Source organism: Bactrocera oleae, chromosome 3 (assembly GCF_042242935.1).
Source record: "Bactrocera oleae isolate idBacOlea1 chromosome 3, idBacOlea1, whole genome shotgun sequence".
Taxonomy (NCBI): Eukaryota; Metazoa; Arthropoda; class Insecta; order Diptera; family Tephritidae; genus Bactrocera; species Bactrocera oleae.
In genome coordinates, this window is record NC_091537.1 from 1151768 (window position 1) to 1176524 (window position 24757).

Here is a 24757-nt window from a genome sequence, read left to right on the forward strand (position 1 = left end):
ACTAACGGAAATTACTTGACTAACTGCAGTTTAGTTTTCTGCCACCATTTGGGTCCCACAAGGACGTGCGAATGGCAACGAACTCATCTAAATGTATGTTGTTGTGCTTCTACTCCGCTCTTATTGCGCCCCTCCCCCCGCAGCACCGACAGCGCTACTCTGATGAGTTTTGACCTTACAGTGTGCATGGCAGGGGATCGGCTTTGAGAAACTTCCACATTTAGCGCAATGATAACGCTCATTTGGCGCACGGACCGGCTGAATGGCAGATTGCGCTGCGCGACGGCTTGGAAGCGGCGGTCCTGGCAGCGCGTCAGTCAGTGCATCCTTCATGGCTACAAATGGTCTGTCAACGAACCGGATAGTGCGTATTCACGCAGCAAAACGAGCCGCATACGGACATTTATATGTATCTACATATTTACCATGACGATGGTGGCCACCGCTGGGCTTGCGGTGAGTAAGAAAATATAATTTTGTTGCTATTTTGCCACTGCCGCTGCAGGCGCTTGCCTGTTTGTTGTTTTATAAAAAGTTAGAAAGTTGTTGCTGTTAGTCTACGCCCTCGGGAACAGCAGCAGAGTTCATGAATTGCTTTTATCGCAGCTCGGACAACTTTTCATGCGGAATAGTTTCGCCTGATGCTAAATGTTGGTGTAGCTCTCTCTTAAATTGTTAGCAATCTCGTTGAGGACGCATGCAGCTCCCTCTGCTCTGTGTTAGGATGCAAATTGTCATTTGTTTCATGTTTAAACTTAGTGTTTATGGAGAAAATAAAATAGAATGAGAAATCACAACTTAATGTTTTAATTGTTTTATGTTAAGTGAGAACCAAAGTAAAAAAAAAATTATGAAAGGCAGATGTATGTTGTTGTTGTTACATTAAAATTTAGTGCACAAAATTCCCTCGACAGTCGGGTGAACGTAAGCGGAACGGACCCTGTCAACTCATTCTTCAGGTTTATTTCAGGAATGCTTTCTGTCGCTATAACAACAACAACATGCACAGAGTTTCGTCATGGTTTCGTCCAGTAATAAATTTAATAAGGTCGTGCACTCCTGCTCGGATTTGAGGACCCGATGGCTTTAATCCCTTTTTTAAACAGGGTTACGTCATCAAGGAGCAGGTGATCCCGAGTTTGTATCGCCGTGTTGGAGAAACAATGCTCCAATAGAGCTTTATTTCAAATCATATCGTACCGTTTTTCCTTTTTGGCCAGTAGTTTACAGGCAATAGAGTTTGCACATTATAAGCAAAAAGCGGATTAAATAGAGGTCTAGCTGTGTTTATAGAATATTGTAAATGTTCCTTATATATGTAAGTACATATGTATTAAATTTATTCTTACTCTTAGTTTCTTATTATTTTTAAATAACTCTTACCTCCACAGGCAATAATTATTTGTGAGCTCTTGTTATTAAGTAATATTAATTGCATTAAAATATATATGATATTCAGTAAAAAAAAATTTCATTATTCCTGCTCCTCAATAAAATAATTTATTCTGCAGCGCTGGAATATTATTCCAGATAATATTATTATCCTTGATAATCATTTAAATTAATTAAATTATTTCATATCTTGGTTACATTTACATTTATATTTGGTTAATGTGCGGTACCCTGTGTTACTACTGATCGCTAGATGTCGCGCTAAGTTAAATCAGCTGATAACAAAAATCCAAACAGCTGTTCTCACTTACGATTCAAATAAGTTTTAGGTGTTTATTGCTGTACGTTGTAAACAATAGGCTTGTCTCTTTACTGGTAACTATCACTTGCTGGCAAAGTTTCTGCTGGAAAAGCGTTTCTTAACCCTAAAAGCCAGCAGATATTAGCAGAAGAGAGCACAAGTTGAAAGCGTAAAAAGCTGTGAGTGTTGCTAGTTTCCGCTAGTAAAATTTCTACTAACGGAAAATAGCTACTTCGTAACAGCTGTTAAACCACAATTGTATACAGCGACATTTGACGCATTTTCTTTGATTTTGTTTCTTTTGAATTGAAAGAATAAAAATTTCAAAATCATTGACTTTCAAATGTTTGTATGAAGTGTCTGTAAAAACCAACATTTTGATATTTTTTTGCTAGTTTCTGCTGGTTTTCCGGTTCTTTACTTCTTCATTATTTCGCTCTTTGACAGTTACTATCAATTTTCTTCTCTCTGATAGCTAGCAGCTGCTAGCAGGTAAAATACAGACCTACAGTAATTTGTCTGTCCAGACGAAATGGATAGTTACCGTGGTGCGATCTGAGCGAAGTGCGATGGTATTATATAGTTTATAGCTGACAATCAAAACATGATGGCCGTGTTGAGAGATACAAGTATCCATTGTAAATTACTAGAGCCTTTTACAGTTTTTAATACTGCTGACTAAAATAAATTGTATACAAATATATTTATTGGTGACAAGAATACAAATGATAACTGTTTTCTGAGTGTACAAAACAATCAACGTCTCACGGAGATAACTAAACTTCATCTGCTTGAATGTGTTCAGGACCCAAGTGTGCCCGCACAACACTGGCCACCACTTTTTATGCCCACCCAACCCAACTCATCTTAGTCAGTCCTCAAAGATAAAAACACTGTTTTTACAAGATCCAGTTGATTGAAAATAAACCAAAATGTTGTTGATCTGACTCTGACTCTGTCTCTGACCTGACTCTGCTTCTAATCATATCATCAATTTATGCAAAAATTTCAACAAGCACGCCTTTCCGCTTGGTTTCTTAAAATTATTTTATCTCACAAAAAATGATCGACATTTTATTACTATTTCTCTATTCTTCTTCCAACTAATTCTCATCAAATATCGATTGTGACACTTTCTGCCAATTCATCAGTGTTGATCAGATTTGATGGGTTTAATGACACAACTGTCGTTTACAAAGTTATTGAGGGAAATAACAACGTTGCGGGTTATTGACGTCGCCATCAGCTTGCAATTATGATTGTGTGTCGAAGAGTATTTATTTGAAAAATGTGTATAGAATACTTTATTCGTGTATTAATAATGTACTATTTACTATAATTATTAACTTAAGTGTAATTAATATAAGATTCTGACTATTATTAGTGAGCAGTATAGTACTAAACGGAGCAGGCACAAGTTAAACTGATTACTCTCCTTACAGAAGGTAATAAATCAAAAATTGTGTCCTCATCAACAAAGTATTTACTTTGAATTAAGTTTTTCTCTTTTATCAGTCACTTCTACTCTTTTCGTTTTCACATTCACTCTTTTTTAAACGGGAATTGCAAGTTCTGCTCTTCACAATTGCCAACAATTTGCTGCGCAAACGCCGTCAACGTCCAATTCATAATTTGATGTGATTGATTTTGACAGCGGCGAACTCAAATTAATCCACTTATCAAATTACCTGCACCACATTGGCAATTGCTAATTGGAAATCGCTTGCAAGCCTACTTCACCTGTCTGTGTGTTTGTATTTATGACTGTGTGTAAGTATGTAAAGACAACCTGCCTGAAAAGCTACCAAAGGCACCCACCGGGAGCCTCGCCGCATGCGCACAGTGTGCATATCTGGCCAAAAGCAGTTTCATATGGTGAGCCGAAATCTTCGAAGTTCTTGTCAGAGTTGCGAATTTTCTGCTTACACTTTCTTTGTCCTCCTGTACGGCAGCTCGCCGTTCTGACTGGTGTGCAAGGCAATCTGTTTTTAATGGTGATAAATTTTCAATATCACAGAGAATAAATCGCCCTCGTGAAGGCGAGCCGCTAGATCGGCCAACCAGTCCTCCATTTCAATGCCTTTGCAATGTCTATGTATGTAATTTCGCATGTACATACGTGAAGCTCACATATGAACACAGCGGCAGTTCATAAACAAAACGAGACAAGTGGTAAGCGCAATGCCGCACTCGGTTGGCTATATGTGTGATTGTATGTTCGTATAAATTTGTTATATCGGCGAATGCATCGCGTGAACAAACGATTACCAGTCTGCAGCCTGCCTATACATATGTGTGCCTGTGTGCAGTTCGATTTAAGACTTTGTCCATTTAGTCAGTTCACCAGTTGGCCATCGCTTAGTCACCATGCTTGTATGTGAGTGTTGACACTTAAGCAGTCAACCAGTCAGCTGGCCAGACGGCCAGACGACCAGCCATGCGTGCAAAGAACATTGTCTGCTGCACCTTCCTACAAGAATTTACGGATTCGTGCTTCCGTTGCGGTTTTCATCTTTCTGCCCACTTCCCGTTTGTCGCCCTTTATTTGCCGCCTTTAGATTGATCAATTTCGCAGATGATATGCTTGTGTTGTATCTTGCGACTTCAGGTTACCAGAAGACAGTTTCTCTTGAAACCCGCAAGGCTTCTAGACTTTGCAGAAGCTCGGAGTTGCTTGCAAACGCAAAACGAAATTCACTTCTTGATACCTGAAATTCTTTTTTTATACACATTCGTTTTCTAATTCAAATCGCAGATCCGAATCGATCAGACGGTCGGTGCTCATAAAGTCGTATTTATGTCTGGTAACTCAATAAAAACTTGCGGAAATGTGAGTTTGTGTGTTTGCAAGTAGACAAGTGCTGTATCCTTCAATTCTACTTCTTCACATGATATATTCAGGCAATACAGACACACACACATATTTGACTTCAGTTGCTTAGTCTGTTTGGTATTGCATGCTCAACGAAGAGGCGGAAGTTCATGTAGTCATTTGGACAAATTGATCGGGAACATTAACATGCCGGAGAGTACAGTTCTTAAGTTACTCATTTAATGAGGGTTTCAGAGCGTACGCATATTAGTACAAGTATATAGCAGCTTTAATTGGTAAAATAAGAACGATACTGCTGGAAATGCTCTGAACTCAATAGCAATTACAGCACCTATCATTGTTACTTTTTGGAATTACCAATTCTACATAAGCGTCATAAAGATCTTATACTTGTGGTTGAATGGTCAAACTTTAATTCTGTTGACTTCGATCTCAATTTGCCTGTCACAAAACATTCTCTCACTGCCAAAACACTCACTTTTCCAAGCAGCCAGACCTTCGTCTGCCATTTCTCTTTAAGATTTTCTCTTCAAACCTTATGAAATCGTTTTTGTTGGCTGCGCTCGATTCTCTTCGTTCGTTGGCGCCGGAAAAGAATGAATTGTGACCAACAGAACATCGTAGTTGGCAGCAGCGTTGGCTGGGACGGCAGCGCCAGCGTTCAGGCAGACTTTCTTCTTTTAAACACGTCTTTAAAGCTTGGTCTACGGAAGCGCTGCGCCTCAGTTGTGAATATGCACGCGTCGCGTTAAGATCGTCTCCATCGTAGCCCGAGTTTTGTGCCATGAATCTAAAAGGTTTGCAGTAAAAAGTTTTGTGGTTGCGCTGAGTGAAAAAGTTGTTCTTTTTTTGTTAGTTTTAAAGTTTGTATGGTGGCAAGAAGAGCCACTGACACAATAACAAAACGATAGTGCAGCGAAGAACAGTGCATTGTAAGGCAGTTGAAGGCCTCGATGAGTTTGCGGTTTGCTTAGAAGTGCTAAACTTTTATTCGTGCATGCGCCTGCGTCTGCGAGTGTGCGCGTGCGTGTGCGGTTGTATTAATGTGCAACACAACGCACATAAAAAGTGCAACAGCAACAAATTGCGGAGGAAAGGTATAAAAGCTGGAAAATGTGTAAATTATTAGTTGTTTTTGTTATTGCTGACTTTTTTTTTTACAATTTATGAACGTGCAGCAACGCAAGGTGAAGTACAGTTTATCTGTGGCCGCGGTAGGAAAATTCCAAAAAAAAAACGTTAGAAGTAATTCCAGGTTAATTAAAGTCTGCGATATTTGCAACGTCCATTGTGCTACAACAAAAACATTATGCTCGTAAAATGGCAAAAAAGCATAAATTAGAGTATAAATTGCTCCACAAAGATAAAGCGGCTTATGGCCCGCATCGCAGCCAATTTACATTTTATGTTGGTGATCGCTTTTGCTTGCATCGTTTCTGCTATCGCGTCTATGGCGGCGCAGAGCAAATGAATGGCCGCGACGGCAACCGACAATCAACTGGTGTTGCCATAAATTGGCTTTAGCGGCCGCCGCGGTGAAAACTGCTTCCTTATTTCCCTTTAAGTGCGCCTTTGCGCCAACGACGCTGCTGGAGAGTGCGCGGCCGCGGCGCTGGGGGCTGCAGTCGAGCAGGGAATTGGCACGCGCATGCGCCGCCGGCGATGGCACAGCTGCAAGAGCTCTGTAAGCAACAGCCGTGAACGCAGTCAACCGAGTACCTGATAATGTTCCGTGCAATATGACAGCAACATTTTCCACTCGCCGAAGGGGCGTTGTTGCTGTGATGCTTCAGTATTTTGTTGCTGCCACCTCTTTCTTGCCACAGCTAAGAACTTTATGCGCGTAGGCTGCTTTCCTTGTGGACTATGAGCGCAACTGTGGTAAAACCGCAAGCGGTTGATAGATGTGTGTATGTGTGGCGCAATCTCAGCTGCAATGCGGCGTTTTTCCTTCAACATTTATTTATATTTTTTGCGCTGATGCAACATTTTCTGTTGGCTGCAGCACTTTTTTTATTGCTTTCATTGCTTCCCGCCATATATCTTCGTCTATTTCGAGACGAGTCTTGCGTTGTTCATGCGACTATGTGCGCTGTTGCGTCTGCGCAGAATCCACTATTCAACGGTCGTTCGCTTTACGCGCATCGTTGTTAGCCTGCATATGAATTTCCGCTGCGTAGCGCTTTACCGATGGCCGGCAGCTGCTTGACGGTTGGTTATGGTTTGGCTGTATATTAAGTAGAGTTGTTGTTGTTGTGAATAAAAAATTGTTGATCGTCGTTTCCTCTGAATTGTTTCGGTGTGTTTGTTTTTATTTTTATTCTCGTGTGGCTCGTTACCTATTTTCCCGTAGTCATCACCGTTTGTTGTGCGGCAAAACTGCGACAACAGCAACAGCGGGCATTATATAATATAATATAATGTCGGCGCAGGCTGTGGGCAACAACAACAACGGAATGGTCGTAAGAAATCCAAATAGGAACAAAAAATAAATGCAAAGCCTTGCCATCATCCGTTGGATTACCTTGTTGTTGGCGAGTTAACGGTTTCATTTACAATGTCGCTGACACTTTGTGAGACGCATAACGACAACAACAACCAATTCACAGTTGGAAGGCTACGAGCGCGTGTACTTGCGAGTGCTGAGGTAAATTCTAAACATATTTGTATGTGTATGAATGCTCGTGTGAGCACGCATGCACTCACACACTCGTAAAAGTGCCATATAGGAGTTTGTATGCGAAATTACACTACTTTCGGAAATGCTGCTTTGAAATGTGCAAGAAATATGTTTGTAATATTTGATGGTAATAACGGTTAATAAGTGTATTTGTTATACTTTTTGTTTCTTCTTCTAATGAACTCAATCTTCTTTACCTCACAAAATAATATTTCATATATTTGAGTACAAAGATTAATATTTTTGTTGTAATTTTCCGGGAAGAAAAAATTATCAACAATTAAATTTAAGGTTCATAGAAACAAAGATAATAATAATCATATCCCCAGAAAGTTTTTGAGAAAACTTATTCTAATATATGTTTCATAACGACAGAGCATTGTGAGCAGAGTAATTGCTTGGAGACATTTTTTGTGCCTTTTTGCAGGCTCCTTAATCCGAGCAATTAGTTGGGTTGATGAAAATGTAGCACTCTTTTTGAGTTGATATGCACTGGTCTTGAAAAAAGCAATAAATATTGTCCGTTAGAGCAACCAAAAACTTCGAGGCATCGACAACACTTTAAAACCATTGGCCGGCCACCTGCACATTTCTGAAGCCACAAAATCCACAAGAACGTTTGAATTAGCATCAGCGCACAGAGAAAAGCTAATAATTTATTTTGTTTTCTTTAGCAAATTATCATAAATAAGTATTTACTGAAGCTTTTGATAAATATTTACCATGCACATATATATTTTCTGCGCGGCAAACTGCATAGTAAGCATTGTGTCTGCAACGACGGCGTTTGGTGGTAAGCACAATCACATGTAACGCAGTTTAAATTGCCATGTTTGCACTTCTTTTTTAAACTTCGACACACACACATGGCTACCGTCATGATTACACTGTCACCACATGCAACACCAGCCAAGCCATTCTAGCTAATCTGCCCAGGCGATTTGCATATTTATGTGGCAAAAACCTGTGCGGTCCGGTGCACTTCGGAGCACCAGCCCCTCATACGCCTTGCCGCCCGCTGTAACGCATGGCTGCGGCTGTTCTCTGAAGTTGCTTGTATGCCACTCACGTTGTTGCAACAAGCAAACATCGTCCATTTCTGCATTTGTTCTTGCATTTAAGTTTTTGCATTCACTCTGTACCTTTCCTTGCACGCTTGGCCACTTGCCCGGCTGTTCGCGTCGGCTTGTCCGTCCGCTGTTGTTTTCATTCTGATGAAAAATCGTGTCTGTTGGTTGCTTTTCGGTTTTTATTACGATGCCTTTTCATTTTACGAGCACCTCTCATTGCGTCCCAGCCGCCGCAACCAAAGCCATTGGCCACCAGCCGGTGAACGCTACCCGCTAGCCGCAGAGCAGCAACCACAAATGAGTCTTCGAACGACGCGGTCGCAGCGGCAGCGGCAGAGCAGCAACATTTACATCTCGAAGAGCAGCTGCGTCTTTGGCGCCGAACAGGATAATGTCGAGCACGTTTCGAACGAAAGTGGCAGTGGCGGCGCTGAGCGCTAGGCACAGTTCGAATGCTGGTGGCAATGGCTTAGCCTCATACTTCCGCTGTGCCGCACTGTCACGTCCGTTTGGCAACATTTGCATTTGTTCTGTTTCAATTCAGCTGTCGATTGCCGTCGACTGACGGTGCTGCTGGCGGGCACAGCGCATTGGCCAGCCGCCAATAGGCATTAAGATCCATGTGACAACTTAGTAACAACACCAACAACAGTTTTCATTGCTTTTAATTGCCCAGTTTTCTCCGAAGTATGTGTGTCTGTGTGGTCGGAGCTACTTTTTATGTCCATTTCATTTGTAGAATATTAGGTTAAAATTGTTGTTGGCCTATTTTTGTGCTGAGTGCGTGTGTGTGTGGCCGCATTTGCGTGCCACAATTGAGTTGCGTGGTGACCGTGAGGCGGCGACAGTTGATCAGCAGCACGTTAGAGCAATTTGTCATAGCCATGAAAGGATGAGCGAAGTGTCACCGCTGCAAAGTGGAGCAAACGAAAGACTTAAGCGCAAAACTCGTTTGTCTATAGTATTCCATAAAGATAAAGTTACCCATTTGACTGACATAATGATATGGAAATATGAAGTAGTCATAACTTATAACTGTTAATTGGTGTCAGTGATGGAACAACTCTTTTTCTAACGTTTTGAAATTTGAGGAATTTTACATTTAGTTTGCACAAAGAAAAATTAAAATCGTATATAAATGATAGAATTAAATATGAATTGAATGTCTCAAAATCGGTACTTTGAAGCTGAATATACTTTTATATAGAAAGTGTGGAAATTTTCGATTTCCGAACACCCTTTTAGAAAATATAGTAAAAAGCAACACAACTCGAAATTCGAAAATTTCTGATATGCTCAACTCAATATATGGGTAAATGTTCATATTTTATAAGTAAATGTTTATGAGAAATACTGTCCACCAATCTGAGAGGTCTTAGAGGTTCCCGATGGTTAAATATCTCTGCATTTATTGGTTTTTTCTGCCAGCACATAAGGAAATTACAAAAAACATTAAATTACCGAAACGTTATAACTGCTCTCTATTTAATGCGACCTAACATAGACGAGCCTTAACTACAGGAAATTCGCTATTAACTTCAATAAAAGAAAACTGTGTCAATATTGCTTGTGATTGGGTAGTTTCACTTAATCGAATTATTTATGAAGCAGCAAGCATCTCAAATGCTCTAAAAACATATAAAATTTATTTCATGTTATGACAATTTCAGATTCGCCAATATTTGTTCTCCGTTTTGCTTCACTCCAATTTCCCCACTGCCATTCAATAAATTCGTAAATATTAAATTAGCGTAAGTGCTCACGTTTCACAATATTTATCACATAATCTTCGCAAAACGGACATTTGACTGCCTTGAATTTCACATGAAAAATGGCGCTGCGCACACGACGCGTAGCAGCGATTGCTGTTTGTTGTTGACTCTGCCTGAGTAGTTGGACGTACAACTACCAGTTTCCGCTGCCGCAGCGTTCACATGTTTGCAGACGACGAGCACTTGCAGATATCGGCCGACAATAATTGGTATTAAGTAACCTAAGTGCCCACCATTACACGATGGCAGGCGATCTGGCTGTCACTGGCAGTCTGAAAGTACCGGCTGCCCGTGCTGGGGACGGACAGTCGATGTGGCATGAATGAATGGAGAAGCGCAATGCGCCAACTGATGCTCGCAAGTGTTTACGTGAGCAGTTGCAACAGCAGCGCTTCTATGAATTGTGGCACCTTTCCAACGATATGTGGGCCCAGGCCAGCAGGCTGCCGTACACCTCTCCGCATAAGAACAGCCGCAGTAAAGGAGACACTGAGGCACGAAGCAGTGATTGCAGCTCGTGGCAAGCGCAATGTGTGCCGATAAATTTGAATCAATTTCGAACTTTTCGTTCTCCATTCCGCCTTCCTTATCTTGACTACGAGTATTTTCTGACTATTTTCACTCGCTCTACGGCCATTACAGTGCTTTTTTGCATTGCCACAAAGTGAGGAACTATTTACTAACCAATGCCCTGTTGCACTGGCTTTTTCTTTCTGTTCTTAGTGCTGCTAGGTACAGTCTGTGTGCGCAAATAGAGCCGACGTAGCGGCAGTGTTGTGGGCGTGCGCAGCCAACCACAGCAAAATGACCGCAACAAAAGTAAATAAATCAAGCAAATCGCATTACTTGGGAATGTATGTATGGGGGTACATGAGTGGTTGGTGTTTTGCTCGTGTCATTGTTCTGCGAAATTGCCCTTCGAGGCGTATTGTAAGTGTCTTAAAGTAGGTTTGCCATGGAAAGAAGAAGGAAGAAGAAAAAGCCTTTGGATATTCAGTAAGAGATGTATGCAGGATGGCCAGAACTAATCGATATTTTAATAGATTAGAAGCCATTTTTAAATGGCGCTCTATATTTATACACTCGCGTTTTGATACCGGTATATTGGCAACTATTCTTGCTAATAATTTTACTAATAATGATAATTGCAGAACTTAACCGTGACTTTGTGCAGCAAATAACTGTAAATGCAATGCTGAAATTTTCAAATTATATTACTGCTCCAGTTAGTTAAGTGACATTCTGTTGGTGCAGATTTTAGCGCAAAAACAAGTGTTTAACAACAATTACAAAAACAATAACTCTGCAACTAAAATACTGCTTTGGCAGCCGCTGCTAACACATAAATATTTGTACACAAGCCATTGTTTGCCAGCGGAGACGCCTGAGTTGCACGATTGTGCTTTGTGCCGTTTGCTTAACGGATTGCCGCATAATTTCGCATAGCTTAGCGTAAATTAGCAGAAATGCAGTATTTCGCTGCCGCTGCTGCTGCCCGTTGCCGCCTCCATACCAGCAATCGTTAGCTATACACGCGGGTTCGTTGCTTAAGTCTTTCGTTTTACACATGAAAATCAAGCTTAGTGTTGTTGGTGTAAATTTTGAGACGCGCTCAAGGAACGAATATGGGATGGAGCGCTGAGTCGAGCTTCCGCTTTTCACTGACAACTCAGTGGACGAGTAGATTGCGTGTAGACAAGTGAGTGGACACACCCCTTCATCTGGGGCGCAGAGCAACCCGCAGTTAAGCCACTTCTTATAAGCCTTTTTCTCAATTCTTACTTCGTTTATACGTGTATGTTGTTATTGTTTGCAGTTGCCAAGCAAAAGGCATTTAAGTGCTGACTGCTCGCAATTCTGCCGTTCTTGTGAAAATTTTCACTCATTAGTAATGCAAACCTTGATTTCTAAGCTTTGTTGTTGCATGTTTATTATATTACTCTTCAGTATGCGTGCCTTTATGCTTGCGGTATACACAACAGTAACAATTTTGCACTGCCATTCTCCGCGGTGATTTGGCTTTGGCAGCAGCAAAAACAAAAACAAAAATAAAATCGCTGCACCTGCCTATGAGCGGCGCTGTTTGTTGCATTGCTCTGCTTCTTTGTTCGAGTTCTGTCGGTTGACAGTGGCAGTGCAAACATTGCACGGCATTTTCCGATCACTGCACCGCCATTAACTAAACCGTTGGCATTGTTGCATGCTTTGGTTCGTGCCTCGCCACTGTTGGCTTCACTCAAGTTCAGTGCCGTGTGGCAGATCGTTGTTTCTGTTGTTTTCCAGCATTTTCTCGCTCTGCTGTTTAGTTGCTGCAACTGCAACAACAACACAATAGAATCCATTCCATCTGCTGGGCGACGAGTGGCAAAAGAAATTACGACTCTAATTTCCGCTTTATTGTTTTTGCTGCACGTTATTGTATTTATTATTAGCTAACGGCACTTTGCACAACAATCACTCCTCAGTGTTTATTTTGAATGCTGTGGCGCTGATCTCTGTCTGTGACTGTGAGCCACTGTCAATAGCTATTGTCTGCCTTTGTGGCACAGACACAGCTGGACATGCGGATTTTTATTGAGGTTTTCATTTAGGAAAACAACGAGAGACATTAAAATATAAAAGCATGTGAAGGGAGTCACACATGTGAGTGTTATAATATACTTGGCACAAAAGTCACTTCATACAATTTTTAATGTTGCAAATCGGTCGAAAAATTTAATTTAACTTGGTGCACACAAATTTACCACATATGCAAAGTTAGTGAAAATTTTGTTTAATTGCTAAAAGAACAATAATTAATCAACCAAAAGTAAACTGCAAACCGACACCAATGACAATTTAATTGAAATCGCGTTGTTTTGGCAAACGTTTCTCATAACTCTTTCAGTCGCTCTTGTGCTAGTCGACAGGTGGCACTTGGCCACTTTGTTACCTGCTCCATTCAAATTTGTTCAGCAGATAATTTGCGAGCGTAGAACGCCCGCAGTGTTCACTTCTTGCCTTTCTACAGCGCACTTTCTTTAAATATTGTTTTTTGGAGTTTTTGTTAATGACTTTTATTTTTATTTTTTCACTGTTTTCTACTTGCAGATAATTGTGCGGAGTACACACAAATTGCTTTATGTGGCATGCCAACAATAACTGTGACAAACAAAGTGAAATTATTTCCATATCAATGCATAAATCGTAATTAAACAGCAGCCAAGCCACCCACATAAATTTGCGGCAAACGATACAGCAATTACACACAACAATAAAAGCAACATACGGCACTTCATTGCCAATTCAACACACAACGTTCGCTACAAAACAACAACACACACGCAGTTCAGTGGCCCCGCTGCTCGAAGAACACACCACGCGCGGCCCGGTCCACTTCGGCACCGGCACTCCGCCGATCAGGCTGAAAGCGATTGAGCAGCGCAGCTTTTGCACGCACTACACGCGCCCTCGCAACGCTCTCGAGCGCCAAGAATTGGCTGAGGCGACGATAAATTCACCCGGTGACACAGATTTTACGCATTTGTTTTGATCAGCTGCTTCGAACACGCTAACGGCATACCGCACCTTCGCATCGGCCAACGCGTGCCGGCCGGCAACTGTTGCTACTGATTTCTATCGTTGATTCCTCGCTTCTCGCTTTTTTCGATATTACTTGTTCGAAAATGTTGCGGTGTTCCATTGGCGCGGCCCTGTTGGCGCTGCTGTGCTTTTGGCCCGCTCACTTGGACGCTTTTGTTGCGCAGTCAATGGGTAAGTATTTCGCTTTGTTTCACACTCACACCTGCACACACACACACTGTACACTCGTCTGCAAATCAGGGCCAGCGAAACAAACGGCATTCAATAGAATTGGTAGAATTAAAATTCCCGCATCATTCAACTGACCATTTACCTAAAAAGTCGCCACTTTTTATCGCATTTCAACACAATTCACCTGCTAAATTGTTCATGAAATTATTATTGGTACTCTGCTGAATATGTGGCATAAGTAAGCATACCTTGGCTTTTTTGCATCTTAATTCTAACGGAAATGAAGCGTGATTGACATCAATCGCTGCGGGCGCTTTGAGCATTCTGGAGTTGTGAATAGCACAGTTCTAAGCAAAGTATGCAAATCAATAGAGACGAGCAAATATGCCCGAAGAAATTTCACTAAGCTCGCGAATTAGAACAAGCGGTCTTCGCGACAAAACACTTCATTCGAAATTCAACGCAAAATTAATTGATTACGCTACATAAATTTATGCGAATATTTGATTGCTGCTGAGGTATTTGGGTATTCAGAACCTAAATTTCGAGTCGAAACATTTACAGAAAGACTCACAACTTGAGCAAGTTAAATCATCTGAATTAAGTCATCTAGTTTAAAATGCAATAAGAGTAGGCCCAAAAACTCCACTCTGCTGCGTATTTAGGCAAAGAGGGAGAAAGCAAATAGTTGTTTTATCGAACTTTGCTGCATATCTAAGTCTATTTCTTAGCATAAATTAGACTCCGGTTTAATATCAGCTTGAGGTTTCGTGTATCACAAGTTAATATATGGGCGTAACCAAATTTGAAGTGCCATCTGCAGTCAAAGTGGTTTTGTGCTGGGATAACCTAGGAATATTCGACAATTTTAACATAATTAGTGACAAAGTTACAAAGAGCTCAAATATTGAGTCCTACTTATAGGGAAGTCGAACCCATCGCATTTAATATAGTATTTAAGAAACGCAAACTTTTTGAATATATTTGGCCAATCAGACTGAGTTTTTTTTGAACAAAAAAAAAGAATAGAAGTCAAGCTCCAACCGCAGGCTCAATATTAAATCCATGACCTATATATCTTTATTGTCAAAATAAGCATTTCAGTACTTAATTATACCTCTCTGCTATATTGAATAATATTCGCTTTTTGCACCTTCGCTCAAGTCGGTTCTACCAAGAACTTCAACGGAGATGCCTTATTAAGAATATCTAGTAATTATCTCACTATAATGAGTCTGTCAAAAGTACGTAGAAGTCAAATATATTCATTAACATGCAGTATGGAATCCTCCAGCGAACTGCCAAGAGACAAAAGGTTTGACCCACTTTGCAGCGCGTTTAGCTATCAATCAACTGCATTTAACCACCGCATTTATCAACCCGCGAATAATCACATTTTCATTAATAATAACAATTTGCTTAATACAGTTTTCTTCTGCCATGCGACGCTGCTTGCTTCTCAGTGCCTTGGGAAAGAACCAAATTGTTGGGGAAATTCTGCAGTCACTTCTGCAAATTGCTCACTCACTTACAAAACATAATTATGGGAATTAATTTGTGTGCCAATTTGTTGCCATAACGAATACATCAACAGCTAATCTGCGTTAAGGCAAACAACAACAATAATAATATACAGCACATAAATGTATAAAATGGTGAAAAAGAAGTGACTGAGTAAAATTATGCAGGCTCTAAGCGGTACCCATCATTAAGTTGTAGCTGGTTTTTCATCAGTTGCCAATGAATTCGACGCGCGGACTAATGAAAATGTCACTGCCGCAGTAAGAATTGATGAAGACGTACACTACACACATACATACACATACAAATGTGAAGAAAAATGTCGTAAGCGCTGAATAACAATGGAAAAGTCATAGGAACTCCAGCGTTTTTCGACACAGCGGTAGAAAGCGTTGACAATAAGTTTGCCCAGAGTAGCAAGCAGCGGCGGCGGACACCGAGAACGTGAGGCTCGAATGCTGCACGTACACAAACACATATACGTTTGTGTAAGAGATTTGCTTGCTAATGATGTTGACTGATGCCGCTTGCTTCTTGCGGCGGCTTGCGGGCAGAGCATGTTACCGGAAGAAACAAAGTGTGAATTTAATGGCCGAAACTACTATGCTTTCTCATTCCCATTAACGAGTTGACTTTCCCATTCTGCGCGTTGACTCTTCATTATTGTCGCACGGCAATTTGTTTGTAATTACGCACACACACACACACACGCACAGACACACAGACTATCGACACAACCCCGTGCTGTTACTGTGACCGTATTTATCGCGCCGCCGCATTGAGATGCACGAGCGCCGAGATTTGTGAGCGTTTCGGCAATTGACATTTTGCTCGTCACAGCCAGCATGACGGTCATTAAGCAGTACATGCCAACGCGTACAGTTACGTCTAGATATTTTCACCAGCGATGAGTTGTGTTGCATGCCACAGCTCAAAAGTGCTGAGCTGCGCGGAAAAATTAACGAATGAAGGCAGAAATTAAGAACGAAATTATAATTTCTCTATTCATTAGGCGCCGACTTTCACGGTCATACAGAGAAGACACACACTCTCACATATGTACATACATACGTCTGTGTAGGAGGCTTCGTTAGCTTCGTAAGCTGTGTGTGCGCTGACGTTTTCCACTCACTCACGAAAGCAAGACACCCGTTGCAGCTGTGGGTCAACGCGTTGGCCCTTCACCACACGTGGAATGCAACGCTGTGTGGCTGAGTGTGTTTGTGCTTGTGAAAGGCAGTAGAAGAATAGTTGAACACTACACCGCTCTAAATGATCAGCAATGACTCCAAGCCGTAAGCGTCTTTTGTTTGTTGTAGTTTATGTTGTTCTGCTGCCTCACTTTGGCTTGGCACTATTTCATAGTGGCAAATGTGTGTCGGTGTGTGCTGGTGTAAAGAATTGATTTGGTTCCAACTTTCACCCAACGATCTAACACTGAGCGGGCAGACAAAACACTTCAGAATCTACCTACAAATTTCCCTTTATTGTTGGTTATAGTTGTTTTATTTTTATCAAACGAAATGAATGCGTAAAGCGCTTCCAACAGCGCGTTCTTAAGACTGTAAACATGTGTCGAGCATTGCGTACGCTTAGTAGTTTATCTGCGGCGCAAGTTCGGCCGCGAGTCGTTTGATTTTTGATTTGCTTAAAATCGAGTTCGTAGTTCGTCTTAAATGTGTGTGCCACTTGTGCGTCTTGGTTTTGTGTTTTCGGCCTTTTTCGACTTTGTTATTAGGGGCATTAAGCCCAATTCGATGATTTATTCGCTAAGTTGTTGGTGTTAATGCGAAGAAATGTGTTTGAGTGTGAATTGAGTGTGAATTGTGTGTGGAAAATGTTGACGCCATAGAATTAGTTTTTATTAAAATGATTTCTTCAAATCTTTATAGCAAGTAAAATTTCGTAATTTTCATGAGACTAACTGCGATTCGGAAGATTAATTTATCTAGTTCATCGTGAGAAAGTGATATTCAAAGCGAGTTTCAGGCTTTGTTTAAGAACACTTTCGCTGCTTCAAAATGCGTGTGAACGGAAGTGACAATAATGAAAGACATTTTAAAGGGTTAGTTAAATATCTGTTTGCTGTTTGTAGCTATTATTATCACAAGCTTCTTTACCTAACTTGATATTCATGGTTTTGTGTACCAAAAATTAATATATGCAAAAACTCGCCACTATTGGCTTTTCGCACAAAAAAGTACAACTATGTTATATGCAATTAATAAATCTTATACAAATCTACATGTCTTCTAGGAAAACAAGCCTTTAGCACGCCTGCCTTAAGACAATTAAGGCATGATTTGGAAGCTTCAATTTATTTCAATTCTAATCACAAAGTGTTTTATATCGAAACAACCTACAGAAATAGTGACGATTTGGGTCGAAAATGGACGTTAAGACAATAGTATTCGACATTTTATTTCAAACAATAAAGTAAGCAAAAATTCCGAACGTCTATGCCGCTTGGAATACAGCCAAAGCATTCCAATCAAAAAAAGGTGACAGTGTCTAACCAAACCCATATCCAGAATAGATTTCCCTTAACTGCTTTTTGTGGCTTATTTGAAAAGCAAAGGGACGCAAAACTTAATACATAAACTTCGTGCCGATATAATCGCCGAAATTAACGAAAATATAAGATGAAGTAGAAAGTGCCGGCTCATATATAGACAAGACATATAATTGTCCCGAACAGCTTTTTAGAGATGTTACTAAAAAGTTAATAGCTTTACATGCCTCAGAGAGAAAGTAGTATCCGCTCAGAATATACAATGCATTTTGAAACGCTTCTCTCATTGTGAACTATTTAATTTTGGAAACTCCTAAATCTACCATCTTAATAGATAGCATTTGAAAAGGTTTGAGATTGTAAATGATCAAATGATGGATAAGTTTTGAATTTTCAATATTTGAGAAAATTGCTATAAGCTATTTTCTAGCAAAATCAGACTAAAAAATCTAAAGAAATTTTTAAACATATCCACAAGTTAATGCAGCTACAAACATATATATATTTTTATATTTAGTAACGCACAAATACATACATACTTGTCCATAAGTGTCCAAGCATTCACTCACACGCGTGTCCGCATGCAACAAAAAATCACACTCGTTGGAATTACAAGATTGAATGTTTTGAACGCGGTAACATCTGGTTCACGTGCTTGTCCAACTGTAACGAAGACAGACGTCACAACAACAACAAATTGCTATCTAAATATAAATTAAATGAAAACGCTGCCGACAATTAAATTACAGCCGCACACGAACTCATAGACGCATCTATACACTTTTTACATACAACAACAATCAATTTCAACAACAAAAACAGTAAACTTAACCCATTACTTTGTCGTACATGAATTTCTTGTGCTTCCGCTAGCCCGCCGCGCTCCCTTGCAGCCAGTCGAGCGCCATGTAAACAAACCGTTTATGCTCGTGCGATAATTACTGCCCAACTTGGAACGCCTGTCTTGCGCCCGCCCGCTACCGCTCATGTTGACTGTCTATTTTGAGGCGTTAACTTGCATTTTCATTGTCACTTTTGAATTTGCCAGCCCCACGCACACACTCGCACACTTATTTAAGCATATATACACACACACACACTTACCAAGCATATGTGTTAACTTTGCAACAATTCAACCGGTTCGCTAATCCCGTTTTTACAACCATTTTTATTGCATTTATTGTTGCTTTTGGTATTCTCTTGGATCGTGCTGCTGCAGGCTGTCATCACAATGGCACTTGGTATGCAGACAGATCACTCGTGCCCACCGTGGAGAAGTGTCTCACATGCCAGTGCCAGCGGAAGACGCTCGTCTGTCGTTTGAAGGTATGTCCCGAAATGCCGATGCCACCGCCCCGCGGTTGTATTGTGGTGCAGCAGCGAAACGCCTGCTGTCCGTATCTGTCGTGCGCGCGTCTGGATGCCTTCTACAAGATACCGGCGACGCGTCGCATTATCGCTTACTTGGATCACTACGAACGGGAGTCAATTGATCGCGTCGTAAACGATAATATGCTGCAACGGCGCTCCGATGACTCTGAGGTCGATATGTATGGTGAGTAAATATCTTCAGTCGTCATTCAGTTAGTAGTGGCTTGCGAACAGTATAGCATTCGTGACAAAAGAGCATATAAAATAATCGATAAGTACAAAGACTAAATTTGCGCTGCATTTGTAAGATAAATTCAAAGAATAATTTAAGACTTTTAAGCCGAAGGCTCTAGCAGCCAGTGATTTATATATTGTATATACAAGTATAACAATTATTTATATTTATTTTTCTTTGAAATAAATAAATTAATTAAAGACTTTAGTGATTTTGTTCTCGTAAAGTAAAATATTAATTTAATATTCACTAATTTAATACTAAAATTTATCGATATTTGATTTTTAGATTTACGCAAGCACGATTTGTAAGCCTTTCAACCATAAGGAATCGATTTTATTGCAAATTCCTTCCTACATATTTTCAGAATGAGCAAGTACTTCGGATCAAAATTTTCCGATAAGTTTAGTTCAATAATTCCAAAATGTGCTCAATTAACACTTACATCGTAGTCTTCTAAATATCTGTGAGCTTTAGTGAAATGCATTACTGTAACCGCACCCTTAACTTCTACTATGATGTAATTCTATCTTCATCCTCTGCTTTTCAATGTTTTTTTGCAGTTTGCGTGAAGAACGGCACTGTGTACAAATCCGGTTCGGCAATGTCATCATCAAACCTCTGCACCTACTGTTATTGTATTGGTAAGTGATTAGATCCCTTAAGAGGCATTCACCACGACACCGTTGCTTATTTATGCTATTTTTCTTGCAGGTGGTACTGAGAAATGCGTCAAGCCGAAATGTATGCTGCCGGTCGAAGGCTGTAAGCCCATCTTTGTCGACTCCACCTGCTGTCCCGTGCGCTATGACTGTACAAGCAAGCCATCCGGCAAGTCATCGCAGGAGGTGCGCTACCGCAAGACCTCGAACAAGCATTACCTACGCATGTCACAGCGTCTGCAGCGCAATCGCGGCTGCACTGTGAACAAGCAGTTCTACGTGGAGGGACAGAAAATGCGCTCCGATTCGGATAAGCCGTGTGACATTTGTTTCTGCATACGTGGCACGCGCCGTTGTGCACCAAAGAAATGCTCACCTGCGCTGAAGAACTGCATACCGGTGGTCCCGAAAGGCCAGTGCTGTCCATCCAGCTACGATTGTGGCAGTCAGCGTGCGCAGAGCTCACGTCAATTCAATTTATTTTCATTGTTGTTCGGCAAAGAAGATGAGGTTAATGGCAATGACACCAAGAAAATACCTGCTGAGTATCCACCAGACAGACATCCGTCGGTGACAGTGACACACAATCAAAATATATTGGAGAAAAATGATGAGAAGAGCATTTTAGACACAATACGCGAAGGTTTGGAAATTATCGACGGGAATAATGATGAAGTCATTGCACAAAATATCAAAACGTTGGCTCCTCTAACGAAGGTCGTGACTGAATCGCAGTTAAGCACTCAATCAACGGTGCCAGAAAACGCTGCCACTGAGGTCAGTTTCTTGGACTTGCTGCTAGGTACTGACGAGGATGAACTGCCTACAAGAGTGACAGAAGAGGTTGCACCTGAGTTGAAAACAACTACGGGGTACGACGGTCTCTCATGGGTAGACATTTTGTTGGGTCCTGATGAAGATGATCAGAAGCAAACAGGCACAACTGCAGGTGACAGAATGAGTATCTCCGAGACCACGGAAAATTATCAGAATGTCCTTAATAGCACAAGTATCGATCGCATCGACCAAGACTTCGAAGATTTCTCTGGCAGTGGTGAGATTATAGTGGGCGAACCACAATCTAATGAGTCGAGTGAGGGTCCACTTGCCGAATATTCTGTTCTGCATAAAAGTAGTATTAGCAAAGAGACGCACGCCACACTACAAAAGCCGATATTGAATAATACTTCGGTTACCAATTTAGTTAAAGCGGGGGAGTTAACCGTAGCCAATACGGAATCCCATTTAGCAACTGATAGCACTACTGCTGCGGCAACAAAATCTTATGCTACGAAAAGTTCGCAACCGACAGTGTCCGTTAAAAAGACAACATCTGCTCCCAAAACTACACAACGGCCCGCAACCAAGTCCAGTGCAAAACGCACTCAAAGTACCACTAAGCCCACACTGAAACCCTCACAGAAACCCGTTGAATTGAAATTCAAACCAAAATCAACGCAAAAGCCAACCGAGAAGTTGCACAAAACTACCACTCCCCGACCTCTGAACATTACTCAAACAGAGTTACAAAATTCAACAGAAAAGACGAAAAATGGTCTTCTGACTGTCCTGCTTGATGGTCTTTCCGATATGCTTAGCACTGAAAATGTATTCAACACCACTCAAAACAAAATGCCCTCGAACAGCACATCTACTATTATAAGTACAACAACGATACAACCGAAGGACACAATTGTATTGCCCACCCCAAAACCCAAACCATTGCCCTCATTTAAACCGCTACCCACTGGAAAACCATCGCCCATGCGAATAAACTCTAAGATTGCAAATCTAACTGTAACAGCCGAAATTGCCAAATCGAGTCTTCCATCTAATGTCACCGCTTTCAAACCTTTGCCAGAGCATATGGTCAAGTCTCCAATTCTGCTAACGTCCACTCAAGCATCAGTGACCACCACAACAACACCTCAGAGCAGTACAATTATCACTTCTACCACAACAGCCAGTAACATGACAACTGAAAAATCAACTTCCACCACTGGCAGCATGACAACGACGACAAAAGCAACTACTGCTAGTACAACCAATGCAGCAGCAACCTCAAGCACTACACTTAAGCCAGTACTAATTAATACAAACCCCACTATATTAGAGTCGGATCCTTTCGACGCCAACGCTGAACCCACTTTACCACCCAGTCTTCCCAATCTGAAAATAATTCCTTTTCTGCCAACGGATGCCGTGAAAGCTGATCGTACTAAGCCACTTTACGACTACTATCACAGCAATTCGCCGACGGCGAAAATTGACTATGATCAATATGATGAAGGCAGTATATATCCAGCCATTACTGAGCCACACTTTCCCAACTATCCGGATATAGCAGATGCTAGTAAGGCGGAGTATATCTACAAGTTCAATGTGGAGGGTCCATCGGCACCGGTAATGTCCTCGACTGCAGGTAAGTCGGACGGTTCAAGTGGAGGGGCAGCAGCTTTTGTGAAATACGATTTTGTAGGAGCGACAGAGGAGCATAAAGGCTTCTCACCTCCAACCAAAACCGAAGGTGGTTTCGTACCCAAAGACCCACTCGTTTTAAGCGATGTTAACGAGCAAATCGATACAGTACCCTACGTGGATACTGGCTTTCAAGTAACGAAGCATTTCATTGACATAACTACAGGTGACCCACTCAGAGAGAATTCAACGAAAGTTATTGGTATGTGCTTAGCACTTCTTCAAAATATTTATAATATTCAATTTACGATCAACTGATTTTGTTTATTTGCCTCTTTTGCAGAAATCACTACACCTGACCCATTTAAGGATGTCATTCGAACTGAACAGCCGCCCGATCTGACCTCTCTTATTGAAGATAAGGACAATATTTTAGTTCACAAGCCCATACAACTACAGCCACCCAAGTTGTTTGAAGACCCCGAGAATCTAAGTCAGTCTCTTATACACATTACCACTGCAGTACCACAGTCAGCGAATGACGATGAGTCACCACCTCCTACAATGTTCGCCACAATCATTAATGAACATAACGATTTGAGACAGCCAAATGAGGAACACAAAAACACTATTGCGTCCTTTTTGGACTTACTTTTGGGTGGCGAACCCGATTTGGCTGAGAGTCATACTGCGGATAATTTGAGCCCGAGCAGTAGTACAGTGCCTCCTTTTAAAACTTTGCCACAAGCTTCGCTGGAACTTTTTCCCAACATTACCACCACGACATCTGCAACTGTAAAGCCAAAGAGAGTGGCAACAACAACTATAGTACCAACAAACTCAACGGCAACAAACACTACGAAACGGATTGCTGTTAAGACAAACTCTATCGCTTCGTCGGTCCCCGCATTCAGCAAGTGGAATGGAACTGCAACTGCTGCCAACAACAACACTAAGCCTAAGCTAAAACCGAAAACACCCGCAACACAAAAAAACCATGCGGGCGCCACATCCACTACCATCACAACAAAGACTTCATCAACAATGCGTCCAAAAAGTACTCGACCAAAATCGGGCTCGACACGCCGTCATACAACAAAGACTCCGATCGCTATAGCGGCAAGCCAAAAGCGAATGAACAACACAATGGCTCTGCGTAACCCCAATAGAAATACCACTACCAGTCCGCTGCCACCAACAGTATCACAAAGCACGGCGCCCGCAAACAAACCGCTGCAGCGTTCACCATTTGATACGCTGCCCTTTATGGACACTAGCTTTGAGGTTAAACGCACTACCGAGCGTCCATTTGTTGTCGGACAACACATCGATGGTGACTTTTTGGGCCTGCTGTATTATAAGAATTCACTGAATCAGGTCGAGGGGCTGGAACAGGCACGCGGAAGTGCTCTGCAAGGTGCGTCTTCATTCAGCAGCAATTCCACGGAGCGGACGACTACAACAACAACGACGGCGACAAGTGTACCGTTGGTGCAAAGAAACATCGAACAAATTATTTCGGCGACAACGTCGGCACCAGTCGCTTTAGACGCACTCGCAGCGGCAAATCCACTGGAAGCGCAACACACCGCCTCAAACAGTTTAATTGATCCGTCGGGTGTGCTCAAGCTGGCCGGCTGCAATATCTACGGGCGCATGTATCGGGTTGGTCGCATCATATTGGAGTTGTCCAGCCCGTGCTTGGAATGCAAATGCACCGAGGTGGGCGTGAAGTGTGGCCAATTAGCTTGTTAACTGACCGTGTGGATGCAATGTGTGGTTATAATAATTAAGATTGATTAGTTGTAGAAGCGCATGCGCGAAGCAGTAAGAATATTTATTACGGAGTGCGGTGCAGTTGACGTATGCTAGGTGGCGCCCGATCTTTAGCTTTAGTTTGATAGGAGAAGACGGAGACAAAAGCATTTGGTTTCGCGAAGAGTGAGACCAATTTGTTTATGAGTATTTTATCTTTAACTTTAATGTGTATGTGTATAAGTTGTATATTTAGCGAGAATATATTTATAAAATTAGTCACTTAAGCTTAGTAGTAAGAGATTTTAATTGAGTTCGAAGCGAATCAATCAGAAAATTAAATATAACGAGTTATCATAATACTTTAACTGTGATTTTCTAATGCTCAAGCCGAAGTTCTGCAAAAGAGATTATGGAGGGTGTTGACGGTTACAGGTTCATAAAAGAAACACTTTGTCGTAAAATATTTAAGTTTGAGGTTG

The 24757-nt window shown here is 41.4% G+C and overlaps 1 protein-coding gene across 1 annotated transcript; it reads left to right on the forward strand.

The window, feature by feature from the left end:
- The first annotated feature begins 5268 nt into the window (after positions 1-5268).
- LOC106614922 (mucin-2) lies at positions 5269-24643 on the forward strand. Its single transcript, XM_014230867.3, has 6 exons — positions 5269-5623; positions 13139-13801; positions 19054-19389; positions 20004-20084; positions 20155-22782; positions 22864-24643. Exons 2-6 carry the CDS (start codon positions 13714-13716, stop codon positions 24273-24275), a joined length of 4545 nt encoding a protein of 1514 aa, XP_014086342.3. The 5' UTR covers positions 5269-5623; positions 13139-13713; the 3' UTR covers positions 24276-24643.
- The last annotated feature ends 114 nt before the right edge of the window (positions 24644-24757 follow it).